We start from the raw sequence: 25735 nt of genomic DNA on the forward strand, positions 1-25735 counted from the left end.
ATGCTCCCAAGGTTTGTGGGAATTGTCCCAGGATACGAATGACTTATGAGGTCCAAGAACTAGTCAAGATCAGATATTATGATGTATCAATCTAGTTCTCAAATTTGTACTCGTTATCCTCATGGAGTCATGGGAATCAAAGTTCTGCTGTGAAATATAGTGAACTGAGAATTTGTCGCAAGAGAAGAGCACTGAAGAAAAACATGGTTCGAACTGTTAAACTTTTAGAATTTTAATTTTTTACTCTGTACAGTGTACACGTAGTAGCACAAACAAAGACTGTCACTTTAATTTCCTTTTGTGTTTCATTTCTTGAAATAACTAATCTGTACTTGATGTCACGGATGCAATCAGATATATATGAGGCTTGTATGGGTCAGTTGATTCATATTTGATTGGTGGTACCCATGCTCCATGCACCCTCACGTGCCCTCTTTGTGGGCCAAACGTTAACGAATTACTTCATGAAGTAGTAGTACTCGACCCATCACATATTTCTGTCAATGTTCAACTTTTCTAAAACTAAAATCTCCTTTTCTAGGTAGACTTTAATTGCCAGAAGTGATGGGCCATCTGGTATGTCATTATTTTATCCTCTACAATTTTTAAAAGGTTATATTACAAATTGGTTTTCCTAATCTTGATCATAATTCTAAAAAATATTTTATTATTTAAAAAGTATAAATACTTTTTTGAAATTTACGGTCATCTGACAAACATTTCTATAATTGATTGTCATGAGGTGTATTTATTAGATAATTGTTAATTTTAAAAAGATTAATTAATTATTTTAAAAAATAAATAATTTTTAAAAAATAGCGATTTATTTATAATTGTTGCAGGGCTACTTGTAAATTACTGTTTTCAAAATCTTCAAATTTTCTATCGAGATCCGAGACAAGTAGCAATCACGTGCTGATCCGTAAACAGAATTCAATGGTAAGACTTTTTTCAATCCAATAAACCTCACGTTCCCCAATCTCTGGGTAAACTGCATATTTATTTACTATATTTTTAATTTTTCTTTTTCGCTGAATTGTTATTGTTCTTGCCCTTAACATAACAATCAAACCAACCCCATCAACGACTCCAATCGACATATATATATGTATATATATATTCTGCTTTTACAGCCTACGAATTGTCAACGCATCCCACCGTATTTATTGCCATTTTCAAATAAACATGTGAATTTCGATGTATATATATATATGTATATATTCAAGTCTTGAAGTCAAGGCTCAATCATCTCTGGGTTCATTCGTCAAGCAAACAGCAGTGGGCTGTTCTTGTTCTTGATTTCTTCACATCTCCCGTCAACCTTTACTCTCCACAACTCCGTAAGTGTTCCCTTTTCCTTGTTGCTTTTGTGGTATATCTCTCTCAGTGTCTTCGTTTGCTGTGGGAATGTGTTGTGGACTGGGAGTGCGCGTTGTATCTGAGCTTTAAAGACAAGATTATGGTAGTTGAGTGGGGTTTTTTCAACTTGTTGAGACGCTGAAGATTTTGAGTTCTTAGCTGTGGAAAGCATTCGGTTATTCCATGTTTCTTTTGTATGTGTTGAATGAATGCAATAAACTTTTGTGTTTTTCATCTTTTATTTAGTTGTCATGCTTTTCGCGGGATGGACCCTACTTTAAACATTAGGTCTGATGGTATCCAGAGATCCTTAGAAAAAAATATTTTAATAATGTAAAAAAAAATTACGAAAGTAGGGTTATTTGAAAAGTGAGATAGAATTAGAGAAAAAGGTATTTACAATAATCACATTGTATGACTTTAGTTAAAGTAGATACCAAGCATTTTTTTCAAAAATAATTATTTTTTGAATGTACTTTTTCCCAAAAATATTTTAATTTAATAATAAATTTTAATATTTTTATTAGTACTGTGTACAAAAACTTAACAAAAGTAATATTGCATGTCCTTTGATATTGGTACAAAAATTGAAAATAATTATATTGTGTAACTTTATTCGAAGTAACTAAATCAACTAATTTTTATAAAAATAATAAATATGTGCGTATGTCAAAATAATTAAAATCATGATATATAATAATTACTTTTTAAAAAAATTATTTAGTATCGGTACTTCAATATGATTATTATCAATTTTTTTGTACATGACATTAATAAAGACACAATATTATTTTTGTTAATTTTTTGTACATGATATTAAAAAGAGACAATAGTTTTTTTTTGGTCGATATTAGTCACGCAATATTGTCAATTAATCATATTGTACAAAAATTAGTCACGCAATATTTTTTTCAAAAAATTACATTCAAATAATAAATATTTTTTTGAAAAATTTGCTTGGTTAAAATCATGTAATATGATTGTTGTCAATTTTTTATACACAATATTAATAAAGACACAATATTATTTTTGTCAATATTAATAAAAAAATATTAAATTTAATTTTTTACTAAAAATAAATTTTATTAATAACTCGAGTAACTTTTTTCACATAAAAATAATGAGAGGACTATTAAGAGTAGTAAAATTATTGCTATCAATTTTTGGGTTTCCAACCGAATAAAAGAGCTTTTAAACATTCACAAATAAACCCGCTGAACGAAAACTTTTTGCCGATGAAGAATCACATTTTTCAGATGAAAATTTTCTGAAGATGAACGAAAATTTGTTGTAGCTGAATCACAAACGATGGGATATTAATACATAGAAAACCATGCATGCAACTAGCACACATGCCTCAAGTCAGGAGCTGAAATTGAGATGTCTTGATTTCAGCGGTCAAAGCTACTTTTTTCCCCCAATGTTGTCAGAACCGGGGTTATACTGATGGTCCAAGGGAAGATTGGGATAGGTAGTATGGGTTGCTCCTAGTCATTAGTATTGATTGCTGCTGCTACTTACTGAAATTCTTGATATAAATGTTAACTAAGCAGTGATTTTGTAGGGGCAGCATTGGTTGAGAGCAAATCCTAAATTTGGAAAATGGCCCAAGTTGGACATGTTTCTGCTGTCAGCCTGAGCAGACCAAATAACATAGCCAATATTTGGAGTTCACGATCTGCCAAGACAAGTGGCTGCACCTCTAGGAGGTCCAGCAGCAGCACTGTTGCTCGAATGTATGGCTTGTCGTTTGCTGGTGGTGATGCTATGGGCCTTCAATTAAGGATTCCTCCTGTACATGCTTTTACATCAAGATCTAACAGGGATCCGCTCCCTTTGAAAGTATGCTCTCAAAATGTTGTTCAAATGGTTGGGATTATATGTCATGAATAAAGGACAGCCTTGATGCTATGTTTGTTGAGTAGGTTGTTTGCATTGACTTCCCGAGACCAGAACTTGAGAATACAATCAACTATTTGGAAGCTGCTTTTTTATCTTCATCTTTTCGTACTTCTCCCCGTCCAAACAAGCCATTGCAAGTGGTTATTGTTGGTGCAGGTGAGATGAGCATTTTCTAGTTTTCAGTTATTTATTCTTGTTTTTGTATCAGCTGATTGTATTTCTTGTGTTTTCACAAATTTCCCTATGCTATTATTGAATTACTTTGGTTTATGCTTTACTTAATTTGATTTTTTTCTCATTCCTTTAGGAAGAAATATTATACTTGTAGTTTATTTCTGGTTCTTGCCTTTCCTTGATAAGCAATTGGATTTGATTTCTGTTCCCATGTCGCTGTACCAAATATTATCCAACAACAAGAATGCAAAAATAAGGACCCTGTTTCCCCATGCTCTTAGTTCATGGTTCTTGTTGAATTCACATCCTTTGATCAGTCCCTTATTTTAGTGCAAGAAAACCAAACAGTTGAGTAAGAATAGCAACCTCAAGACAGTGCTTCCTGTTAATGTTTTCCCTAGAATAGTGTAGCCTCTTCCCGAGCAATGAATTTATTATTTATCTTGCTACATCTGATGTAGCTTCACTTATGTCACAATGTGCCACTTCTGGTTAATATTGAAAATGACTAGAAGTCTCACATGATTTTTTGTTACAGAGTATTATCTGATAGATCTCTTCCTTTTTCTTTTCTTCCCCAAACTGCTGAGCTGTTCAATACTTGTAGGTTTGGCTGGTTTGTCTACAGCAAAATATTTGGCAGATGCAGGCCATAAACCAATACTGTTGGAAGCAAGGGATGTCCTGGGTGGAAAGGTTAGTAATATGCTCCAGCCTCCAGAATTTCACTCTCTCACAAACTTTTCTGTTCTTCAAACATATCTTCTTTTATGGACATCTGTCTGGTCCAGGTGGCTGCATGGAAAGATGATGAAGGAGACTGGTATGAGACTGGCCTACATATATTCTGTAAGTTTGATTTCCCTAATTTGACTTCCAAAATTTCATTAAACTTTTTAATGCAACGAAGCTTAATTTACTGAATCGCCTTATTTCCATTGCAGCATATCTTGTTAGATTTCTTATTTTCACTTATGCACTTCTGGAAACTGTGCTGACAAGATTTATAGTAATACAAATCTTCATTGTGTATTTACCTAACTTTTCTTACTTGCTATTGTTTAAGGACCCTTTCAATAGCTTCCTACATCTATAGATGACATTCCTATGCGCCAAATGACTTTCTATTTATTTGTGATTTGCTTTAGTTGGGGCTTACCCAAATATTCAGAACCTGTTTGGAGAGCTAGGCATTAATGACAGGTTGCAATGGAAGGAGCATTCTATGATATTTGCAATGCCAAACAAGCCAGGAGAGTTCAGCCGGTTTGATTTTCCCGAAGTCTTACCATCGCCAATAAACGGTGAGCCTGTCTTTGCAAAAGCTAAGGATGCATTACATAAGGACCTACCATACCACAATGAAGATTCGTATTATTATAAATCTTGTCAGCACATTACATAAGGACGTACCATACACCACTTTAACCGCACAAAAAAAAAAGAATGTTAGATAATAAAGCCTCATATTTTTATTACATTCTGGTTGTCTGTGTGGAGGTCATTTCTCGATGCATAATTGCTACCCTCTTCAGCAGCTTATCCTGCAAAATTTTGTCTAGTTAAGTCTTTCCAAGCAGTCAGTGATATATATGCCCAAATATCAGACTCAAATCAACATCTCCTGACTTCTGTCGTGGGTACTTATATACTATCTTATATATTACATTTGTTTGAAGTAGATGACTTTCTGGTGATGATCTTGTGAACACAGATCCAAATAATGTGATAGTTCTTCGCATCATGAATTCATAAATTGAGTTATTGCATTATTTGTTTCTCATTACCCTTAGGTCTAGTGGGAATGGCATTTTTTTGGGAATTTAAATCCCAGGTAGCATATATTTTCGTTTGGTTAGATAGTTTAAAAAAACAGGAAATGGAAACAAAATCCCCACAAATTATGAATATGCATAGAAAATCTAAGAATCTAAAACCTATCTTTTGTTTTCCACTCCCTTGGGATATACCAATAAAACTATTTTTGGACATTATTAAACTTATCTATATATATATTTTCCATTCCTTTGTCATATGTAACACACCAAACATTTTTTAAGGAATTTGATTGATTTCTCTATTAAATACCTTGTTGTATCCAAATATCTGCAATGGAATAAGATTTCCAGCAATCAAATTCCCTGCATTTTTATTTCGTGTATAATATTCCATTCCCGACAAAAAAACAGGGGCTTAGTGTGCAAACAGATTGAAAGTTCTTGTTGAGTGAAGAAATTTATCATATTACAGTGAACTTTGGACTTTGCTGGGATCCATTGTATTCCCTTTCCTGATTCTGTATCTTTGCCCATTCACGAGGAAGATCTTCACTCACTTTGCTATTAAAGTGTGCGTACCAATATGCATAGGAGGAATAATATACTTATTTAAGTTTACAAAAAGTCATTTTTTAAAGGTTCTTTTACGTGAAAGTTATTTTTGAGACAATTTTGTCTTCTGTGCTTAAGATAAACTGCATGAGCACCTGAAAAATCATGAGTTCCTTGAATGTGGGATAGTATGTGGTCATAGTATTAATTACGAATTGTCAATTTTCCAGTTCCCGTCCTTCACTTAAAATGCTATTGGCAGGATTATGGGCCATCCTGAAGAACAATGAAATGCTTACTTGGCCAGAGAAAATCAAGTTTGCCATTGGGCTCTTGCCAGCCATAATTGGCGGTCAGTCTTATGTCGAGGCTCAAGATGGAATAACAGTTGAAGACTGGATGAGAAAGCAGGTATGCTTGGTTTCTTATACTGGTAACTTATTGTGCTGTACAATGAAGTGAACAACTTTTCCATTTTGACGATGCTTGCTTATTTTGAGAAACATAAATATCATTTCAATTATTTTTCTCTGCACTAATTCATTTGCCATCATTTCTTGATCCCCATGGTATAGTTAATAATTCATAAATCCTGATCATTTCAGGGCATACCAGATAGGGTTACTGATGAAGTGTTCATTGCCATGTCAAAGGCACTGAACTTCATAAACCCTGATGAGCTCTCAATGCAATGTGTTTTGATTGCTTTGAACCGATTTCTGCAGGTCTCTCTCTCTCTCTCTCTCTCTCTCTCTCTCTCTCTCTCTCCTCTCTCTCTGTGGTGTGTGTGTGTGTGTGTGTCTATCTCTATCTCTATTTCCCTGTTTCACTCGATCTCCAAGTGCAAATTAATGCACTACAGACAACAAAATATGATTAGTATAGCATGAAGCTGTTGCTTTGCACTATGAAAGTTCACAATAGGAATTCACAGAGTAAGAATTAAGGTTCCTTGATCACTTCAACTTAAGACTATAGGTTAGCAACAGCTACAAAGAGGCCATGTAAAGTTCTCATGGAATGTGAGTATAGTTCGCATTTAGTTTTTATTTGGCACAACCATTGTTCACTTTGTTTAATATCATACTCGTTTTGTCTAAATGACCACTAATCATACAAGACTTGCATGAATGAATATACTCTTGGAACTCGTTTTTTATCCATAATAAAGAAATCATCTGGTTGGTCTTTACTTTCATGATTTAGTAAGTTTATGTGGCATTCATTTGAATTAGACCAAAAGACACAGACTCCAATCTGTTTGATAAAACAACAGGAGAAGCATGGATCAAAGATGGCTTTTTTGGATGGTAATCCGCCAGAAAGACTATGCATGCCAATTGTTGATCATATACAGTCTCGTGGTGGCCAAGTCCGACTTAACTCACGAATACAAAAGATTGAGCTAGATAAAGATGGAAGTGTCAAAAGCTTCATACTAAATAATGGAAATGTGATTGAAGGAGATGCATATGTATTTGCAACTCCAGGTAGAGCCTTCGTTCTCCTAGCCCATCATATATATATACCCCTGTTATTTAGCTTGAGTCTGTATAAGATTCTGATTAACCATTATCCTGGTTAGTCGATGTCCTGAAGCTTCTTCTACCGGAGGACTGGAGGGAGATTGAATATTTCAAGAAATTGGAGAAATTAGTCGGAGTTCCAGTTATAAATGTTCACATATGGTTAGTCTTGCAATTTTAATACAGAACTTACTTCATAGGCAGTTTGCACTACATTACTTGTAGAGTGATAGTATTAACTAATGCCATGGTAACTGCATCAACAGGTGATGTTATCCTTTAGGAAAAAGATAAAGCATCTTTAATTCTATGAACACTGGATCTGATTTTGTCGCATGTATATAAACTGAGATGACATGTAAGTGTGGTAATGTCAGGTTTGACAGAAAACTGAAGAACACATATGATCATCTACTTTTCAGCAGGTATGATCATTCACTTTATATGTTACTTATATTATTTTATGAACTTCTTTCAGCTAAAATACATGTAATTATCAGATTAGCAACTCTACATAATACAACAATTATAAAATTGTATCAATATTCAATAACATCACAGTTACTAACTTATTATATCTACCGTGTTGGGTTTTCTTTGTAAGATCCCACTGAGCTACTTGTTCATGCCTTTTCTTTTTTTGTATGCAGAAGTCCACTTCTCAGTGTATATGCTGACATGTCAGTGACTTGTAAGGTAATACCTAAACCTGCATCTTCGTCGTTTTGTTAGAAGAAGGTTCCTTAAGAGCACCAAAATCCATAAAGTAATTAGAATTATCTTTTTTTGGCTTTTATCTCACCCAAGTCAGGGAGATAGAAAATTTCTCCTTTTTGTTTCTCGAGGATTTACAATATATTACATTGTCTTGTTTCAAGGTTGTAAGCCACTCTGCTATTGCTCGAGCTTTGAGGACAGTTATTTCTAACATAATAAGGTGTCTGTTACTGTTTGAGAAACCCGGGAGCAATTTGGATATAAGATTGGGACTAAACATGATTGATATGAACTGTTAGGCATTTTTTCTAACAGCTCAGTTTGGCACACTAGTTTGCGTAGTTTGTTATGCAGTTCTTGAGGAATTTGTTTTTCAAATTATCTTGCTTTGTTTCATTTGTGCTTATGTCCCTTCTGCTTATCAAGGCATCAATGCTTTTGTCAGGAATACTATAACCCTAACCAATCCATGTTGGAGTTGGTTTTTGCACCGGCAGAAGAATGGATCTCACGCAGTAATGAAGAAATCATTGATGCCACAATGAAGGAACTCGCAAAACTATTTCCTGATGAAATTTCTGCTGATCAGAGCAAAGCAAAAATATTGAAGTACCATGTAGTTAAAACTCCACGGTAAATGAATAATGCTAATAGCTATTACTTGCCACAGGCTATTGATGTTAAATTGCAGAAGCTTGTGATGAAAAATCCAACACTATGATGATATTGCATTTTTTCCCCTTTTTTCTTTTCCTGTCAGTTTAACCCGACTCAAGTTCTATTTTGCAGATCTGTATATAAAACTACACCTGGCTCTGAGCCTTGTCGTCCATTACAAAAGTCTCCAGTAGAAGGATTCTACTTAGCTGGTGATTATACAAAGCAAAAATACTTGGCCTCGATGGAAGGTGCCACCCTATCAGGAAAGCTTTGTGCTCAGGCAATTGTAAAGGTGAGCCTTACCGACTATTTTATGATGTCTTGGACATAAAACAAAGCATGGTACATTTAATTTCTAATGTTTCATCATTGATGTCCCTACTCATCTCCTTTATGGTTGGTCTATTCATAACTATTATTCTACATCTGAGCCCAACATACATCCTTCTTTTATGATTTTTATGTAAACATGTGCAAAAATAAGCTGTGTATTAGAAGTGTTTGTGTTGTAAAGGAGCTTTGAACCTTATGTGGTACTAGCTACATTACAGCATCAAAGGTGATTGAGTATTGTTCTTATGATGAAAGGGTTATGTGTGGCTGAATGCACTATTGATTTCTTCAGGATTATGAATTGCTGGCTGCCAAAGGACAGAGGAAGAAGGTTCCTCAAACCACCTTTGCCTAATGCATTTGGACTTTTCAAGTGCTATATTTGCAGCGCACGATCGATTCATGGAAGACAAAAGATAAGGATGAAGCTTATGTACATGTTAGACTCAACGAAATAGAAACATAAGAAAATTGGCTCAACATTTTTTTGGTGGTGTGGAAACATTAGATCGTCGTACTTGGATGTTCCAAATTGTAAGATGCTGAACTCAAATCTTTTCTTTCTTGAATTGGAAATAACAGTTGTTACAATTGCCTAATTGGTGATTTGAAGTTAAATGATAACAGTAAGTATTCATTGTAATTCTTCATTCAGTATGCCTTCCCACAAGATGCGAATTATTGAAATGTGAGTGAGGCAGTTTGAATCACCAGAGATGGCAAAAGATTTTCGAAAATTTATGAGATTTCTATTCCAAATCCTATTGCACCTACTATTCTATTTGACATACACAAATGGAGGCCTGTCAGTGAATCATAAAACTCTAAAGTTCTATTCACCAATACAGTTTGTCATGTTGGTTGTTGTGTTCATTTATTCATGAATTTTGAACAGGGTGGCAGCCATTGGACTCAATGGGGACTAGTTCTTGGGGAGGTTCTAAAATTTTTATAGACACAGCACATATGGGTTCTCACAATGGTGCATTCATCTCTGAAAGTTTCTCCTTTGGGTGATTGCAAGGTGGCTTCAATATGGCTTAGATTCTGCATATCATATGCCTTACTGCAAATGACCTCCAGTGAGATTTCAGTCACATGCTGAAATGCTTTAAAGCTTGAATATGTGAATTTCACCTTCAACACATGATAAGATAATTGACTGTAGCTGTACTTCAGAACATTTAAGTTCATTGATTAATATACTTACCTATCTCAATTCGGTCATTGACTATGAAAAAGTTTTTTTAATTGTATCTATGAAGTTGAGACTCATTATACACGAGCTATTTGTAAAATATTCGTAAGAGAGCAACTACCACTTGGTGGGATTTTTTCATTCTTTTACTCTCCGCTTTGATTACCATCCAACCATGTCTAGACTAATCTATGCCTTTTTGCACAGACAGCTAGAAATGTGATAAAGAAATCGACAACTTCTAAATGTTAATTTTGATGGTGCAGTGACCAGCTATGAATTGCATGCTCCCAAGGTTTGTGGGAATTGTCCCAGGATACGAATGACTTATGAGGTCCAAGAACTAGTCAAGATCAGATATTATGATGTATCATCCTTGAACCGACTCACTTAAGGCTTGGACCAGGATCAGACTAGACCTGGATCAAGCTCAAATGTGTCTATCTCTTTTTTTTTTTTTTATGAAATAGAAATTTTCTTTTGAATAATTACTTAAATAATAGTATTATGCAATAAAATAAATAATAAATTAAATTACAAAAAAATCCTAACTAGAAAAAATAATATTTAAAATTATATAATGAATTTAGATGATAACAAATTCAAAAAATATTTATAATAAACTTTGAAAAAATAAACAAAAAGTATTAATGAATTAAAGTACTAAGAATTTAGAAATTAATCAATAATGACAATAATTTTTCAAGTTTCAAAAGTATAAAAAAAACTACTAGATTAGTTAGTGTAGAAGAATAAAATGAAAATTATATACAATGTATTGTTATTATTTAAAAAAAATGGCCCAACAGGCCTAGCTCAAGACTAGGTAGTTCTGGACCACTATGTTTAGATGGCTCTAGGTTTCAATGCTTAGAACCAACCTAATACCAATCAAATCTATACTAACTCAACTTATTTTTTTAGTGACTCAATCCGATCGTAAACAAAACAACTCAATTCATCTTGATTTGTGCTTGATGGAATATATATATATATATATATATATGAGGCTTTTATGGGAGATTTATACATATTTGATTGGTGGTACCCATGCTCCATGCACCGTCACGTGCCCTCCTTGTGGGCCAAACATTATGAATCAATTCATGATGATTCATCCATGTATTTTCTTTACAAAACATTTCATATATATCAACGTGATATAAATTTTAAACTTTTGCACCTTCATGAAAGGTATGCGGAGTTAATTATTTTTTTATGGTAAAAAAAATAAATTATATAAGTATAATTTAAATAAAATGTATAATAAATTTATAACGAGTAGCGGATAGAATTTAAATTCTTTATAAGTTAATAATTAAATTTTACTTGTAACAGTTGCGGTGCGCTACAAATTGCAGTTTTACCTGTTGTGCTCATATTGCATAATTCACGATATAAAAATGCAAATACAGCACTGCCCCAACTGTAGTTTCTAGTCGTTTCTGTATCCTCTAATTTTGAAAGATATAGTAACGATACCAAATTTTCTGATGAATCTGGGCACATCATTAATGAGTCGTGGATTCAATCCACGACATAGGTTTTTTTTAAAAAAAAAAAAATATTGTAGTGGATTATATCCGCATCTCGTTATAGTTTTATTATATAATTTATTTTTTTTATAATATAAAAATAATTAACCCAAGGTAAGCGAATCATGCATGTCTTTCCTTTTTATTTTCATTTTTGGGGGAAAAAAAAAGTCATGAAGATGTAAAATAGTGGAACAATCACATATTTGAGTGTAGGTTCAAAATTTTTAAAATTAAAATCTGTTTTTCTAAGTACAGATATGTCCTCTATATTTAAAAACTTCAGATTTGATCTGTCTTTTTCTAAAATTTCACGCCATTGATCCTTCCTCCATAATTCCTATATTTTCCTTAAAAAAAAAAAAAAAAAGTCTATTGAGATCCGAGGCATGTACCAATCACGTGCTGCCGCGTAAAGCAAAATTCAATGGTAATACTTTCTCAGTCCAATAAGCTCACGTTCCCAAATCCAGGGTAAACTGCATATTTTAGTTTTTTTCTTTATTGTATTTTTAATTTTTCTTTTTCGCTGAATTGTTCTTCTTCTTGTTCTTGCCCTTCACCTAACAATCAAACCAACCCATCAACCACTCCAATCCAGATATATATATAGATATACTACTTTTACAGCCTGCGAATTATCAACCCATCCCTGGATTTATTGTCATTTTCAAACAAACATGTGAATTTCGATGTTTATATAGACATATATATATATTCAACTATTGAAGTCAAGGCTCAATCATCTCTCGGTTCATTCGTCAAGTAAAAACCACTACACTTTTCTTGTTCTTGATTTCTTCACATCTCGCATCAACCTTTACTCTCCGCAACTCCGTAAGTGTTCCCTTTTCCTTCTTGCTTTTGTGGTGTATCTCTGTCTTCGTTTGCTGTACCGATGCTTATGTTGAACTGTTAAGCGGAAAGAAAAAGAATCAGTGTGTCTGGGAATGTGTTGTCGGCTGTTAGTGGTTTTAGCGAGTGCGTGTTCTATCTGAGCTTTAAAGATAAGATTTTGGTACTTGAGTGGATTTGAGTGGGCTTTTTCAAATTCTTTTTTATGACGTTTGTAGTGTTCAGACGCTGAAGATTTTGGGTTCTTAGCTGTGGTTGTCTGGATGAGCATAAAGCATCGTTATTCCATGTTTCTTTCATTTTCTGTGTTGTCTTTAGAGCCCGCTTTATGATTAAACGATGGTGCTTGATGGTGGAGCCCAGATTTGAACTATGTTTATCTTCTCTTTTGATGGGGGGGATGAAAAGTTGTTAATTTTGATGAAGAAGGAAGCTATGATAGTTATTATTGTGAGGGAACTACAGAAATAAGAATTCAGTGTGAGAGGATATACTTGCGGGAACCAAATAATCATGAAAATTGCGTTTTGAGTCTCAAATAGCCAAAACATATGGAGCTTACTACAATAAATTCACAAAGTACAATTATTAAAGAAAATAATTGGAAGCAAATGTTAGATGATTGACTTCATGATTGCAATTGAGGTCAGGCATATGCTTGCAGCTCTTAATAGTTATCTCTGTGTTGTCTAGCCAGATATACTTCCATTATGGATCGCGGGCAATTAACTCTGATCGGATCAACTGTATGTGTCATGCTATCTCTGCACTTCTCCATACAGTTAGTATCCCAACATTTCATGTCCTGGAAGAAGCCCAAGGAACAAAAGGCAATAATTATTATTGTCCTCATGGCTCCCTTGTATGCTATCGACTCCTATGTTGGTTTGCTAGACATACGAGGGAGTGAGACATTTTTCACTTTCTTGGACTCTATAAAAGAATGTTACGAGGCTTTGGTGAGTTTTTCTACAATTGAGATATCATTTGTTGTCTTTGGAACTTAAGACCATTTATGTAATTAATTTGTCATTTAATGGTAGGTGATGGCAAAGTTTCTGGCTTTGATGTATACATACTTGAACATATCCATCAGCAAAAATATAGTTCCTGATGAAATCAAAGGAAGAGAAATCCATCACTCATTTCCAATGACTCTTTTCCAGGTACGTGTCTTCATCTTTTAACTTTTGTATTTATTGCTTATTTACCCCTAGCCATTAACAATGAGAAACTTTGCTGTATCTGGAAGATCTTATAATACGTGGATACAAGTAATGCTCCATTTGTCCCTGACTTCCCTCTCCAGAAAACATTGAATTGTTAATGTAGTGAAATAGAAATTTACTGTCATAACTATTGCAACAAACTGTAGGAATGTTAACACTATATCCAATCAAGGTTGCTTTGTAGGTAATAGGTTGTCGGATATATTAAAACTAGCTTTAGATTGCTGATCGTCCAAGCTGTGTTGTTCTTTATGATCTTTTGAAATGGCACTACCCTACAGAACTTATATTGCACACATATAGAATTGTTTCTGTGTTTTTCCTTAAACCTCATGATTGATAATAATGTTTTTAAATGTTTGTCTATGTTAAATGCAGCCCCACACTGTCCGTTTGGATCACAATAATTTAAAGCTTCTCAAGTACTGGACATGGCAATTTGTTGTGATTCGCCCTGTTTGCTCCGTCTTGATGATAGCATTTCAACTTCTTGATATTTATCCCAGCTGGCTTAGCTGGACATTCACCATCATCTTGAATGTTTCAGTTTCACTGGCATTGTATTCTCTTGTGGTCTTCTACCATGTTTTTGCAAAGGAGCTAGCACCACACAAACCTCTGGCCAAGTTTTTGTGCGTCAAAGGGATTGTCTTCTTCTGTTTCTGGCAGGTATATTTTCATATCTCTTCACTCAATGACCAATTTGATAACGAGCAGATGCTTTTCTGTATATGATCAACATTGCGGTAGTATCCTGATATATATGGTACCTTTCAATTACATAAATTATATTATGTCTTAATTTAAAGGATCTAAGAACTATATATATTTTGCCATAATATAACTGCTCTGGAATCAGTTCTTTGTTCTTTCCTCACTTATCTGACAATGTTTAATGCATATCATACTTTTACCGGATGCTAAGTTTCTCTTCAGCTATAAATGGAAATTACCTTATTGAAACTAAATTACCCCTCCCAGGATTAAAGTGTTAAACTTAGTTACAATCTTCCACATTCAATGAATCAAGAACTGGAAAGAGTTTGATGATATTATTGGTGAACATGGGCAGCACAGTTTTCTGCCAATCTTTGGCAGATTATGTAACGGTTAGCCAATGCTTATTCTTCATCCTTCTCCAGGGAATTCTGCTTGATATTCTTGTAGCGTTGGGGATAATTAAATCGAACCATTTCTGGCTGGATGTCGAGCATCTTCAGGAAGCTCTGCAGAATGTCTTAGTGATAGTGGAGATGGTTTTCTTCTCTTTGCTCATGCAATATGCATATTCGGCTGAGCCTTACCGCACTGGATCTGTTGCAGAAAAGAGTGACAAGAAGAATGAGTGATTGAAGGAACTGAGGTCCTGGTGTATACTACTGCCAGTACATGTGGCAGCTTCATGGTGTATAACCATCGGTAATGCTATGCATTTCATCTTTTGTTGTATTAATAATAATACCACGGATCTTTTTGGCTTGGATGTACTCGGAGTTAGTAGATTGCTGATCATATTACAAGAACTCTATTTTACAAAAATCACTGTAGCTCTTCCAGTGGTAATAAAGGATATTTAGTTAGCAAACAGATGGGGTTTGTCCAAAACTAGACAGAAGTTCTGAAACTCAATCCTTTCATTTGGGATTTTGTTTGGAAGTTATATATGTGTTGGATCCACCAAAAAATAAGGCTCTTTCCGGTGAGAAAACCATCAGCACTGTGAAAGCTAAACAGTTTGCAGATTCTGAAACTTGCAAAGACCCGCGCAAGCGAATTCCGTGAGTTACTTGCCCAGCTTTAGATCATGGCAGCAGCAGCATGTCATAGGCGGCACAGCTGCTTGCAGAGGTACAAGTGCATGACGAGTATCTATCGTTATTAACTGGTTCAGAAACACTAAGCAAAGCTTTAATAACACAAAATCTGCAATTGTTAACTTGTTCAGAAGCACCACCCCAAGTTATTTTCTAATCCAATATAATTATGGAACAAGAACCATTAATGCAGTGATGGTGAACAGACTTTAGTTCGTTTGGACAACCAATATGCTTTGTAATGACTTGGAATAATGCACCAGTAGTGATCTCTCGTACTACGGAAATATGGATAGGTTCTTTTCCTTTTTTTTTATATAAGATTCAATATTTATTACATCATATAAATAATGGATACAACGATTGAATGAAAATAAAGATTGAGAAGTCATTTTAGGGGGGGAGAAAGAAAGAAAAGAAAACGATTTTATGTTCATATAAGGTTATATATTCGAATTCCACCAACATATAAAATATTATTCTACTTTAATAATAGGTGTCGTTTTACTTTAATAATAATTGTTGACAAATATAATTATCTGATATTGATATATGATTGTTATAATTGTCATTAGTTATTAATCATTAAATATAAATATTTGTTTTGATAATTATAATAGATTTACTCAAAAAAATAATAATTTCTCGTTTTCACTACAATAAAACAAAACAAAAAGGCAACTTTCTAGAATTTTTAAATTAAATGATAATATTTGTCCACTTAATAAAACCAAAAGAAAATTCCCAAACTAATTTCTTGAGAAAGACATAGAAGGGAAGCCTTTATTTTATTTGTGGGTGGGGAGTTTGTTAATTAAAGGGAGGACTTTTCTTGATTTCGTCTGAGGAGAAGCCATATAAAATGCAAGAGAAAATATCCATTCAATTTTATCTCTTTCAGATTTGCAAAGCATGAAATTAATTGCTGCTCCTGCACCAGTCCACCTCCATAGACAAGCACCACGAACTTCTCTTACCTGACTTTCTTCACATCGAAAAGCTTTGCCATGCCAGCATTAGTACAGATTTCAATCAATTCCTCGGCCTTATACCCTCTCCACAAATACAGGGGTACAAACACGAAACACCTCATATATAAGTTGAACCTTTCACAACCCATCAATTACTATTCACGATTAAGAACAAAGATTGAATGTATTCACAGAGACGGGTTCAAGGCTGAAGCTTTGAGGGAAAAATTGCCATTCTTAGGAGTGGGCAAGCGCGAAGATGGGATTTTGGTTAGTAAGGGTCGGAGGGTAGTCGCAATGAGATTCAATAACGGCTTTAATGGGCTTGGTGGAGGTGGTGGCGGTGATGGTGGTGGGAGAATCAACAGTGAAACTGCAAGAGTGTTGGGGAATCTTGCTTTGGCAATTCTACTGACTTATCTTTCTATGACTGGGCAGTTGGGCTGGCTTCTTGATGCTATTGTTTCCCTTTGGGTAGTTCTCTCTTTGTTCTTTTGTGCCTTTGTTCTTTCCTTTGAGGATCGAAAGATGGAGTTCTGTTTATTTGATCATTTACATGTATGTAGCGATGTGAATATAGAGATACTCAGGGATATATGTTCTTCCATGAATTGTCACCGTTGGCCATTATTCAGGAATGTTGGCGTTGAGGCTGTTTTTGAATTTCGAGTTTAGCTTAATCTACTTGCTATAATAAGATTCAAAACACTATTTTAGGGGAGGGGAAAAGAATGAAGGATAGTTAATTTGGTATGTGAGTCTGTAATACTGAACTGCTCAATTTGTTTCTTATTTAGAGGTTATTATTTTCAGAGATAGCTTTGTCCGTTGTTTCTGATTAATGTGAAACAGTTCAATATCAGTTCGCAAACTAACTAAGCGTACCAGTTAAGGATTAATAATTTTCTTGAGATGTAACGCTATTGCATTTGCTTGTTCTGTAAAATTCTGTTCAGTAGCAGCTAGCTGTGCAGGTAGTTTTCTAAACATGCTGTTTTCTAATTTTCTACTTGGATTCTTTCACTGGTGGTTTGGTGTCTCCTCGTCTTCTGACCATTTTTCTTTCTCTGAGTATGACACGCCATCATCCTCTTAAAGCAACTATCTCTCTTATGTCTTTATTTTCACATTGGTGATTCCTTGGTTTCAGCTTCTTGCTGTGCTTGTACCAATTGTGGGCATAGGAGCTTTTCTATGGTGGGCAGGCAGAGATATAGTTCAAAGCAGTGTAAGAAATCCTTAAGTTTGTTCGCTTCACCATTTGCATGCAAATGTGCTATCAAATATCTAAATTCTTGGGTCATCCCCAATGGGTCAGGAACCACACATTTCTCTTGATGATCATAAGTACTATCCACGTTGGCAAACTGGAGTTGCTTGTCATTTCAGGACCAAATTCATTATATTGGACTGTTCGACAGCAATGCTGTGGAAAGATATTTTCCCAACCTTGTTGAGTAATATTTTGACCCTCCTTCTATGTCCAAAAACCGGCTCTTGAGAAAGCAAATCTTCCCTTCTGATCAGGAAGAAGAAGAATATTTCTACAGATAATGATATATTCAGCGACCTTTGGATTCAACTGATTTTAATTTCTGAGATATGTGAGAAAATGAATCTACTTAATTGTTCATTAAGGCTTACAATTCTGAAACTTATGTGTATCTGGACTTGATTTGCACCAATGCTTGGTAATTATCTTACTGCTTACTTATAAGTTGATTACGTCGTGATTCTTGTGAACCCAAAACTTCATTTAACTTATGTCAAGAAAATTAAATATTTGCAGTCCGTGTGCAACACCCCTTATCGTATTTCTTCTGCCATTTTAGTGATACATGATGGCTTAACGAATGTCTAAAGATCTTATCACTAACAAAGCTATTGTGCATGCAGTGCCCCAACTGTGGAAATGAATTTCAAGTATTCAAGTACGATACACTCAATGAACCCTTTATTTTGCCAAGAATTATATGTAGTTAATTACCATTCATTTCCTGTTCCTCTATTTATTCGTTGCAGATCTACTTTGAATGATGAGCTGCAGTTGTGTCCATTCTGCAGTCAGCCATTCTCAGGTAAAGGCACTGAGCAAGGACTATTAGTAGAGTGAGGACAACTATTATATTATTCTTTAGTTGTCAATTTTGCTCATTTGGCCTTCAAATTACTTAGCTATATCATTCTAGAATTACTGATGCATAATCAACAGAATATAAGCCAGCTGTATTTGCTGCTATCATGCTCACAAAGGCTAATTACCATTCATCTGCATCTCTTCTCTGTATTCTATGTTTCTTCCATCTTGCACTAACCATTTCTATCTCCCAAGGAAAATCTTCACATTTACAGCATTTGCATGCCATCAAAATGAACATGTGGTGCCAATGCCCTGATCATTTTGACCCAATTCTCTCCTTCCATTTCAAACCTTTTTCTTTTGTTATCCAGTTTACATTGATCAATGGTTTTCTCACTGTCTGTGTCTATTTTATCCAGATCTCAATTGAATAAAGCCCCAGTAAATTACTGTTTCCCTGCATGTTCTCAAAGCTAAAGAATTTCTCATTCATTTGTTATATGCAGTGGTTGGTGATGAGTTTGTTAGGGAGCCAGTGAAGTTTTCCAACGAATCCACAGCGTTTGGTCAAGCATTCAGCAACTTCTCTCCACTTAAAAAGAAAGGTTTGCCTCATCTCCTCCTTTTATTAGGAAGAAGTGGCCGTGCCTGATTGAATTAGAAATTCCATTTGAAACTGGAATTCTTTTCAGCTTTCACAAGTCTACTTTTGTAATCCAATGAACAGATAAGGAATCATCTGCTTCTGTAGTGGATGTCGAAGCTGAAATAAGGGATGCAGACTGAGGCCCCTGTAATTTACTCATTGGTATGATTATGGTTATGTTCTTGGAGTTCTGCATAACTAAGACGGTGATCCTTGTTGGAAACAAACGTCGGGCTAAATTTAATGGAACAGTGGGAGGGAAGTATGACAGTCGAGGTGGAACTCCATTTCTGCCCTTGAAGAGAATGTCCGAATCGTGTTGTATAGTACATGGTCTATTTGTATACTGCATAATCTCTTTGGTTTGTCCGGTGATGATAACTTCATGTTTATACCAAGTTATTCTGTAGAGCATGGACTTCAGAAACTACAAACAAACCAGTAGTTTCATAAGTTGCTTCATACTTATTAAAAATAGGCATCATTAATCATAATTTATTTTTTCCACATCCTTTTCCTTTCCTTCTCGTCTCTGGTCTTCTTTTCATTTTAGTCAGGTCGCAGTTGCCATAATTAGGTATTTATGCTATAGAAATTCCAACATCAAATAGGACCTGAGGGGGTTCCTTTTAGCTGGGGAACTTTAGATAAGCAGATAAACCACCAACTGTTAAGCATAGGTCACATTTCTCCCGCAGGGAATGAGAGTGCAAACAACAAGTGCCAAATTATTAGAGAGGGTATTGAACTTATGCTCAAACAACACTCTACAATCCAAAAGAAACAGAAAAAAGATATTTGCAACACAGTCAACACTCACAAGAGTGCATCTGCAACAGGAGCGCCGAAACTAGAGGATCTCAAAGTAGATCATATTTTGCACCTGGAATCTGCAAACATGAAATCCTAATTTGCTGATTTTATTCCTGATGTATAGGCAACTTCCAGACTAATGTGCCCCTTCTCCAACTTTCTGCCAGATACCAAGCAAATTAGGGCACCGCGGTGTTACATAGAAAGCCTCATATAGCATCAAATAACCTTTCTACCAAACCAAAATTTCTTGCTAGATTGAGAATCAATATATGTCAAAACTTGGAATCAAACCAATACCAAGAGATTAGGAATGAAATGAATGCTAAATCGTACCTCTTCCTTCTTGTCTTTCTTGCCCCCTGTGAAGAACTTGTAGCCTCCAAAAATGAGAAGGCCCCACCCAGTAAGAGACACAATCACAAACTGCAAAACACAAAAGGGACTACTCACGTAAGTGTATGGTTACACCTGTTCACACAAAACTAGTATCTAGGAAAATTTTACCCTGAACCTTTAAATCAATTTTCTTTTCCTGTTTCATTTTTGGTAGGGCGGGTGGGAAAGGGGCTTCACTAAAATCACGGACTAAGGATCCAAGTCATTGAGCATACATCAAGAATATGTGGAAATAGGAGGATGATTGCATAATCCTGTATATGAACACTACATCAATGCACTCTAACTACTGCCAACATACGCACTTGGAGGCATATAAGACTCGATCAATTTTTCAAAATTTCATGTGCAGGAAGACAAAGATCATCAACACTTAATTACAAGGATTAGTAATATGTTAGATCTCAATCCTTCTTCCCCTGGCATCTGCTTTTTCTATCCTTTATCTATGTAATCAGCATATGAACGGCATTTCCGTTACTTCCAAGTCCCAAGGAAAAAAAAGCAAGAATTAATCGGTGAGGACACAAATTCTCCACTTCCGTTTCTCATTCATACAGTAGAGCCACCAGCCTCTTACATTATGCACAGCATCAAGTTTACAATTAGACAACTATCAAGCATTTGGAGAAATTTAGTTCATTCAGACATTCAAATTACCGACTGAAGATTGACAAATATTCAACCATTTGGGAAAAATAATAGAATACTAGATACAAAGTCTCCGAAAAATAAAAGGCTGAAGAAAACGTACGTGCTCTTCTTTCCACTTTGAGGGACTCATTGGATCTTGCCAAAAGTTCACCTTTGGAGGACCATGATGATCTGCATTACAAAGGCGAAACAAATTAAACGAATAAAAAACCTCGTAAAATCTAATCGCAGGGGCAGGCCAGAAAACAAAAATCCGATAAATCAAAACCCACAGGAAAATTGAGATGGACTTAGAAACCTTAAGCTCAATTCCAGTAATAAGAATTGGAGCCAAAGAACAACAGGAAAACTTACCGCCACCGCCGGCAAGACCGCGGCGCTGGATTAGGACCGATGCTTGGGCGGAGGTAGCTGCTGTTCTGGGAGTGGAAAGCCTGGCAAGATTTGCGGCTTGACGCCGCTGTCCATGCTGCCATTTTTCTCTTTTGCAGGTTGATTCAAGGTGGGAGGCGATGAGTGAGAGAATATAATAGCCGATGAAATTCGAAAATGGAGTGTTTACAGAGAGTACAAGAAATATGTAGAAGTAGTCGACTGAGAGTCGATCAGGGTTTCTGATATTTGCCGTTTGCATTCTAGCCCAATATCTTTTGAAAATGGCATTTTGGGCCCTAAATAATGTTATTGGACTTAGAAAAAAGAATCTCATATCAATCAAACTCATTTCATGGCATATTTTTAAATTTCCAATCAATCCTTTCTTTACTTCTCTATCTTAACTTATTTTATAGTTATTATGAACGACTTTGGACTTTAGATAATATACATAAATTAGCATATTCATATATATACTAGAGGTTGTGAGTTTGAGCCCCATGAATGTGGATATATAATCTACTTTTTATCATACTATCTTATTATTTTATTTATTTTATATATGTTAAACGATCTAAAAATATCTGTGTATTGAATTATTATTTGAAATTGACTGTAACAAATAATCAAATCATTATTAAATAAAATCTTAAATTCAATTTGAAAATACAACTCTATATGTCATCTCACAATATGACATTGTATTTGAAATATAGATTTATGCCCAAAAAAATTTGCATAATATTTGGATTCGTTTTCTGAGTCTTTTATTGTGTTTTGTGGAGGTAGAGAGAGAAAAATAAAGATAAATAAGTGTGTGTTAGAAATAGTATGTATGTTTGAATTTATTTTTGGAGATAATTTAAAATAAGTATTGTATGTTTAATATTATATTTTGGGAGACAAAAATCAATATTCATTATCAAATCATCCCTTTTTTATATATATTTATATATATATATATATATGTATGTATTTGTGCTAAAACAGTTTAAAACACCTAAATAAAGTATTTTTGAATGATGACAAATATTGAGTATGTTTTGACTTGTCTCGAAAATAAATTGAAAATGAAAACAAACATAGCATTGGAGTCTTAATAACAACGGTTTTACATTTATTTGGATAATTTTTTTATTCAAAAGAAATATGTTCAACTTTTGTATATAGGACTATTCAAAATTATTTTTCTAATTAAAATTCTTCTATCCAAATATAGCCTTAAAATATATATATATATATATATATATATATTTGGACAAAGCATCGCTTGGATGTCCTATGTGAAGAGGTATTCAAACTCCTAAATATATCAAGGAATGTGAGTACGAAGGGGTCCTACTCCAAAGTCGGAAAACCCTCGCACCTTTTTGCTCCAAAGATGCTATTTTCAAGAAAACGTTTTACGGAGCACCTAGCTAAAACCGATAGTCGTCAACTTCACTTCACACCTTATCCAAGGTGAAATAAAAGGCGTTAATTTCGGACTGGATATTTGTGCAGGGAAATCGGCGATGGGAATAACAGAGGAGCTGCGATGGACCGCCGCCAAACTACTGAACGTGGGCCGAATTGCGGTGGACTCCGCCGTCAACGAGTCCCTTAAAGGTCTCGCTCCGCTCCCTGATTCTGCATCTGTCTTCAAACGCGTGTGCACATGAGTCTGAATTCCCTAATTTCGTTATTATGTACTTGGTGCAATTTATTGATCATGATTGGAATCTGCTGTGACTGACTTAATGGTATTATGAGAAATTTTACATTTATCTTTGGTGGATTTAGAGGTCTATCTCACTCATCTTTTCATATTTTACTTGTTAATTTTGTTGTTTATGGTGAAGAATTTGATAAGAAATTATATATATATATATATATATATTTGAATGTTAATGAGGTATAGTGTCTGCAGGGGGTAAGCAAGTGTATGCAATTGTGAAGGATATTTGAATGTTAGTGGGGTATAGTGTCTGCAGGGGGTAAGCAAGTGTATGCAATTGTGAAGGGAAAACTGAAGGGTATACCCCATTCAGACCCTCCCAGTGGTGATAAGAAGCAAAGTTTTTTGCTGGTGGAAGAGATGCAAGCAAAGCTGGAGAAAATGCAAGAAGACATGAATAGAACACAACAGGAAAGTCTGGTTTCAGCGCTTAGAAGAGAAGAACAAGAGCATCTAAGACAGTTATTCGATGAGCCTGTCAAGAGCTCATCGCCTGAGGTAACTGGTCCAAGGAAGATTTTCATTCGTTCCCGTCTGTGAGGACGAGGGAGAAAACTTGTACTCGTATGATCACTGTGAGTATCGTGCTATTGTAATGTTTTCATGTACATATGGATTCCATTATCTTATAATCCAATGTTGAACAATGAACGCAATATGTGAGGAAAGCTATTTTCTGTATTATCAACATATATGTGGATCAATAGAATGGCAATTCCTATCTATAAACTAGGTACAGGACAAAAACAAATATTCATTCACTTCTGAAATGGAAGATAGCAAGCTCTTTTACACCTTTGCTTCATATGAGGCAAGAAATTGCGGCCATGTTGAATTTCACAAATTCTATGTGAAACAACGAAAACAGCTCACAGGCAGGAAACAAAAAGTAGTTTTCATTTAATATTTTGCACATATGTGCCCCAGTTAGACACTGTTCGGATATTAGTGACACTTACACTGAAGGGAATTAACTTCTTCATCCACCCAATCTCCAGCTTTTTACAACAGGGTGCTATTACAAAATATCCACATGAATTTCATCATTCTGATGCCTCAGATGCAGTATTCTGGAGTTGTGCGTTTACGCAATCATTGCCATGGTCCAACATTCTGTGGCAAAAGCAACTTGCATCAGTCAAAGCATCCATCCTTTTTAACTTCTATAAGTGTCTTGCATATCACATACAATGCACCAGGCAACTCCAGTGAAACTATTTTTGTTGTATTACAAGTCCAAGTAACCAAACGAGATAAGCAACAAGGAAATGGAAAGGGTGAGCGTTTGATCTCAAATTCCTTAGAAATAACAGGTGAGTGCTGTTGGCATCTATAATGTAACATTCTGGCCCAGACCCCAGGAAGTGAAGTGCTCAGATTAATATTTAGAACCAGTCCCAGACCAATGGGCCAGCAGATAATTGCAATTTGCTTTGAGCAAGCTGAATGAACTTCCTAAAAAATAAGGCAGAATGAACAGGAAAAAAAGATGAGACCAGGCATAGACAGAAAAGAAAATATTAGCTATCTCCAATGAAATGGCAAAGAGGAAAAGAATAAATGGAAATATCGCAAAATACTTTGCCCTTTTGGTCAGGAAAGAAACTTCATGAGAGCAGGTTCAACATGAATGTGAAAACAGAGAAGACCTAGAAGAAACTCTGGGATCAACTAATTAGTTGTCAAGCACCAGTTTTTCTCTATCTCCTTCACACTTCAGATTAAAGGTTATATGGTACGGCACCTTATGATCATTGTTTAAAGAAAGCAAAATTGCACTTGCACAAAAGAGGGCAGTGAACTTCTCGAAATTGCAATGTCTGGTGAAGTAGCAAATAAGATAAGAGCTTAATTTTTTATAAAAGGATTTACAATGACAAGCTGTACCCTATGGAGCTTCCTTCTACTCTGAAATTAAGTCCACTATAAATTGAAATCAAAAGTGTACAAATGATCTTGTATGACAAATCATTTCTTTACACAAAGCTCATATAGTTAGTCTTTACATATATTAGATGCTTTCCAAAAACAAAAATTACAATATATATATATTGGTGGGGTGGTTTGCACTGTAATGAGGTCCGCATTGTCAACCTGGATGTGAAGACAAGATTACAGACAATGCATTAAGCACAACTTGAGAGGTAATCATCACAGAAATAAGCACAGAATTACAGAATATCCAAAAAAGAGGACAACAATGAGACCACTAAATTAATTTCACAACTGACTGATTCTAGCAATTCAACATGCCTGTTTCAGAGATGAAGCCCAGAGAAAAGCAACTCCAACTCGTCATCCTGTGATGCTGTCCTCTGTCAACAAAAGCCAGATAGAACATTAGTACAAACACGAGCATCAGAACACATGCTCACGGCTCAAGCAGTAGAAAATGTAAAGATAAATTTATCAGAAAAAAGCATGTTTTACAATTATGGTAAATTTCTT

General features: G+C 35.0%; 5 protein-coding genes across 8 annotated transcripts; 4 read left to right on the forward strand and 1 right to left on the reverse strand.

Moving 5' to 3' along the window:
* On the forward strand, positions 1008 to 9686 carry LOC105174760 (phytoene dehydrogenase, chloroplastic/chromoplastic-like). 2 transcript variants are annotated; one of them, XM_011096948.2, is made up of 15 exons: positions 1008 to 1340; positions 2924 to 3201; positions 3285 to 3417; positions 4043 to 4131; positions 4227 to 4284; positions 4584 to 4739; positions 6028 to 6176; positions 6371 to 6490; positions 7042 to 7255; positions 7351 to 7453; positions 7669 to 7716; positions 7942 to 7987; positions 8454 to 8641; positions 8798 to 8960; positions 9294 to 9686. In XM_011096948.2, the coding sequence occupies exons 2-15, from the start codon at positions 2962 to 2964 to the stop codon at positions 9354 to 9356; spliced, it is 1770 nt and encodes a 589-aa protein (XP_011095250.1). In that variant the 5' UTR covers positions 1008 to 1340; positions 2924 to 2961; the 3' UTR covers positions 9357 to 9686. The 2 variants fall into 2 exon arrangements, with proteins under 2 accessions (XP_011095250.1, XP_020554015.1); XM_020698356.1 differs by lacking the exon at positions 1008 to 1340 and adding an exon at positions 2715 to 2830.
* LOC105174761 (transmembrane protein 184C) lies at positions 12264 to 15478 on the forward strand. 2 transcript variants are annotated; one of them, XM_020698357.1, is made up of 5 exons: positions 12264 to 12571; positions 13287 to 13548; positions 13633 to 13755; positions 14197 to 14487; positions 14961 to 15405. In XM_020698357.1, the coding sequence occupies exons 2-5, from the start codon at positions 13300 to 13302 to the stop codon at positions 15165 to 15167; spliced, it is 870 nt and encodes a 289-aa protein (XP_020554016.1). In that variant the 5' UTR covers positions 12264 to 12571; positions 13287 to 13299; the 3' UTR covers positions 15168 to 15405. The 2 variants fall into 2 exon arrangements, with proteins under 2 accessions (XP_020554016.1, XP_011095251.1); XM_011096949.2 differs by having other exon boundaries at positions 12446 to 12571; positions 13283 to 13548; positions 14961 to 15478.
* LOC105174762 lies at positions 16438 to 19850 on the forward strand. Its single transcript, XM_011096950.2, has 6 exons — positions 16438 to 17077; positions 17754 to 17831; positions 18500 to 18534; positions 18626 to 18681; positions 19190 to 19288; positions 19411 to 19850. Exons 1-6 carry the CDS (start codon positions 16640 to 16642, stop codon positions 19467 to 19469), a joined length of 765 nt encoding a protein of 254 aa, XP_011095252.1. The 5' UTR covers positions 16438 to 16639; the 3' UTR covers positions 19470 to 19850.
* Positions 19986 to 21866, reverse strand: LOC105175125. Its single transcript, XM_011097472.2, has 4 exons — positions 21550 to 21866; positions 21296 to 21366; positions 20479 to 20568; positions 19986 to 20302 (listed from the first exon to the last, which is right to left on the reverse strand). The coding sequence occupies exons 1-4, from the start codon at positions 21827 to 21829 to the stop codon at positions 20279 to 20281; spliced, it is 465 nt and encodes a 154-aa protein (XP_011095774.1). The 5' UTR covers positions 21830 to 21866; the 3' UTR covers positions 19986 to 20278.
* LOC105174764 lies at positions 22906 to 24016 on the forward strand. Of its 2 annotated transcripts, none has more exons than XM_011096952.2 (2): positions 22906 to 23178; positions 23544 to 24016. In XM_011096952.2, the coding sequence occupies exons 1-2, from the start codon at positions 23085 to 23087 to the stop codon at positions 23825 to 23827; spliced, it is 378 nt and encodes a 125-aa protein (XP_011095254.1). In that variant the 5' UTR covers positions 22906 to 23084; the 3' UTR covers positions 23828 to 24016. The 2 variants fall into 2 exon arrangements, with proteins under 2 accessions (XP_011095254.1, XP_011095253.1); XM_011096951.2 differs by having other exon boundaries at positions 22908 to 23178; positions 23535 to 24016.

Source organism: Sesamum indicum, linkage group LG12, assembly GCF_000512975.1.
Source record: "Sesamum indicum cultivar Zhongzhi No. 13 linkage group LG12, S_indicum_v1.0, whole genome shotgun sequence".
NCBI lineage: Eukaryota > Viridiplantae > Streptophyta > Magnoliopsida > Lamiales > Pedaliaceae > Sesamum > Sesamum indicum.

Coding starts and splice junctions, on each gene's coding strand:
- LOC105174760 (XM_011096948.2), top strand. CDS start 2,962: ATGGCCCAAGTTGGACATGTTTCTGCTGTCAGCCTGAGCAGACCAAAT. Junction 7,256..7,350: donor ATATGTATTTGCAACTCCAG/GTAGAGCCTTCG, acceptor TATCCTGGTTAG/TCGATGTCCTGAAGCTTCTT. Junction 7,717..7,941: donor GATCATCTACTTTTCAGCAG/GTATGATCATTC, acceptor TTTTGTATGCAG/AAGTCCACTTCTCAGTGTAT.
- LOC105174761 (XM_020698357.1), top strand. CDS start 13,300: ATGGATCGCGGGCAATTAACTCTGATCGGATCAACTGTATGTGTCATG. Junction 13,756..14,196: donor TTCCAATGACTCTTTTCCAG/GTACGTGTCTTC, acceptor TGTTAAATGCAG/CCCCACACTGTCCGTTTGGA. Junction 14,488..14,960: donor TCTTCTTCTGTTTCTGGCAG/GTATATTTTCAT, acceptor ATCCTTCTCCAG/GGAATTCTGCTTGATATTCT.
- LOC105174762 (XM_011096950.2), top strand. CDS start 16,640: ATGCCAGCATTAGTACAGATTTCAATCAATTCCTCGGCCTTATACCCT. Junction 18,535..18,625: donor AATGAATTTCAAGTATTCAA/GTACGATACACT, acceptor TATTCGTTGCAG/ATCTACTTTGAATGATGAGC. Junction 19,289..19,410: donor CTCTCCACTTAAAAAGAAAG/GTTTGCCTCATC, acceptor TCCAATGAACAG/ATAAGGAATCATCTGCTTCT.
- LOC105175125 (XM_011097472.2), bottom strand. CDS start 21,829: ATGCAAACGGCAAATATCAGAAACCCTGATCGACTCTCAGTCGACTAC. Junction 21,367..21,549: donor CGGTCTTGCCGGCGGTGGCG/GTAAGTTTTCCT, acceptor TTTGTAATGCAG/ATCATCATGGTCCTCCAAAG. Junction 20,303..20,478: donor AGAAAGACAAGAAGGAAGAG/GTACGATTTAGC, acceptor GGTATCTGGCAG/AAAGTTGGAGAAGGGGCACA.
- LOC105174764 (XM_011096951.2), top strand. CDS start 23,085: ATGGGAATAACAGAGGAGCTGCGATGGACCGCCGCCAAACTACTGAAC. Junction 23,179..23,534: donor CGTCAACGAGTCCCTTAAAG/GTCTCGCTCCGC, acceptor AGTGGGGTATAG/TGTCTGCAGGGGGTAAGCAA.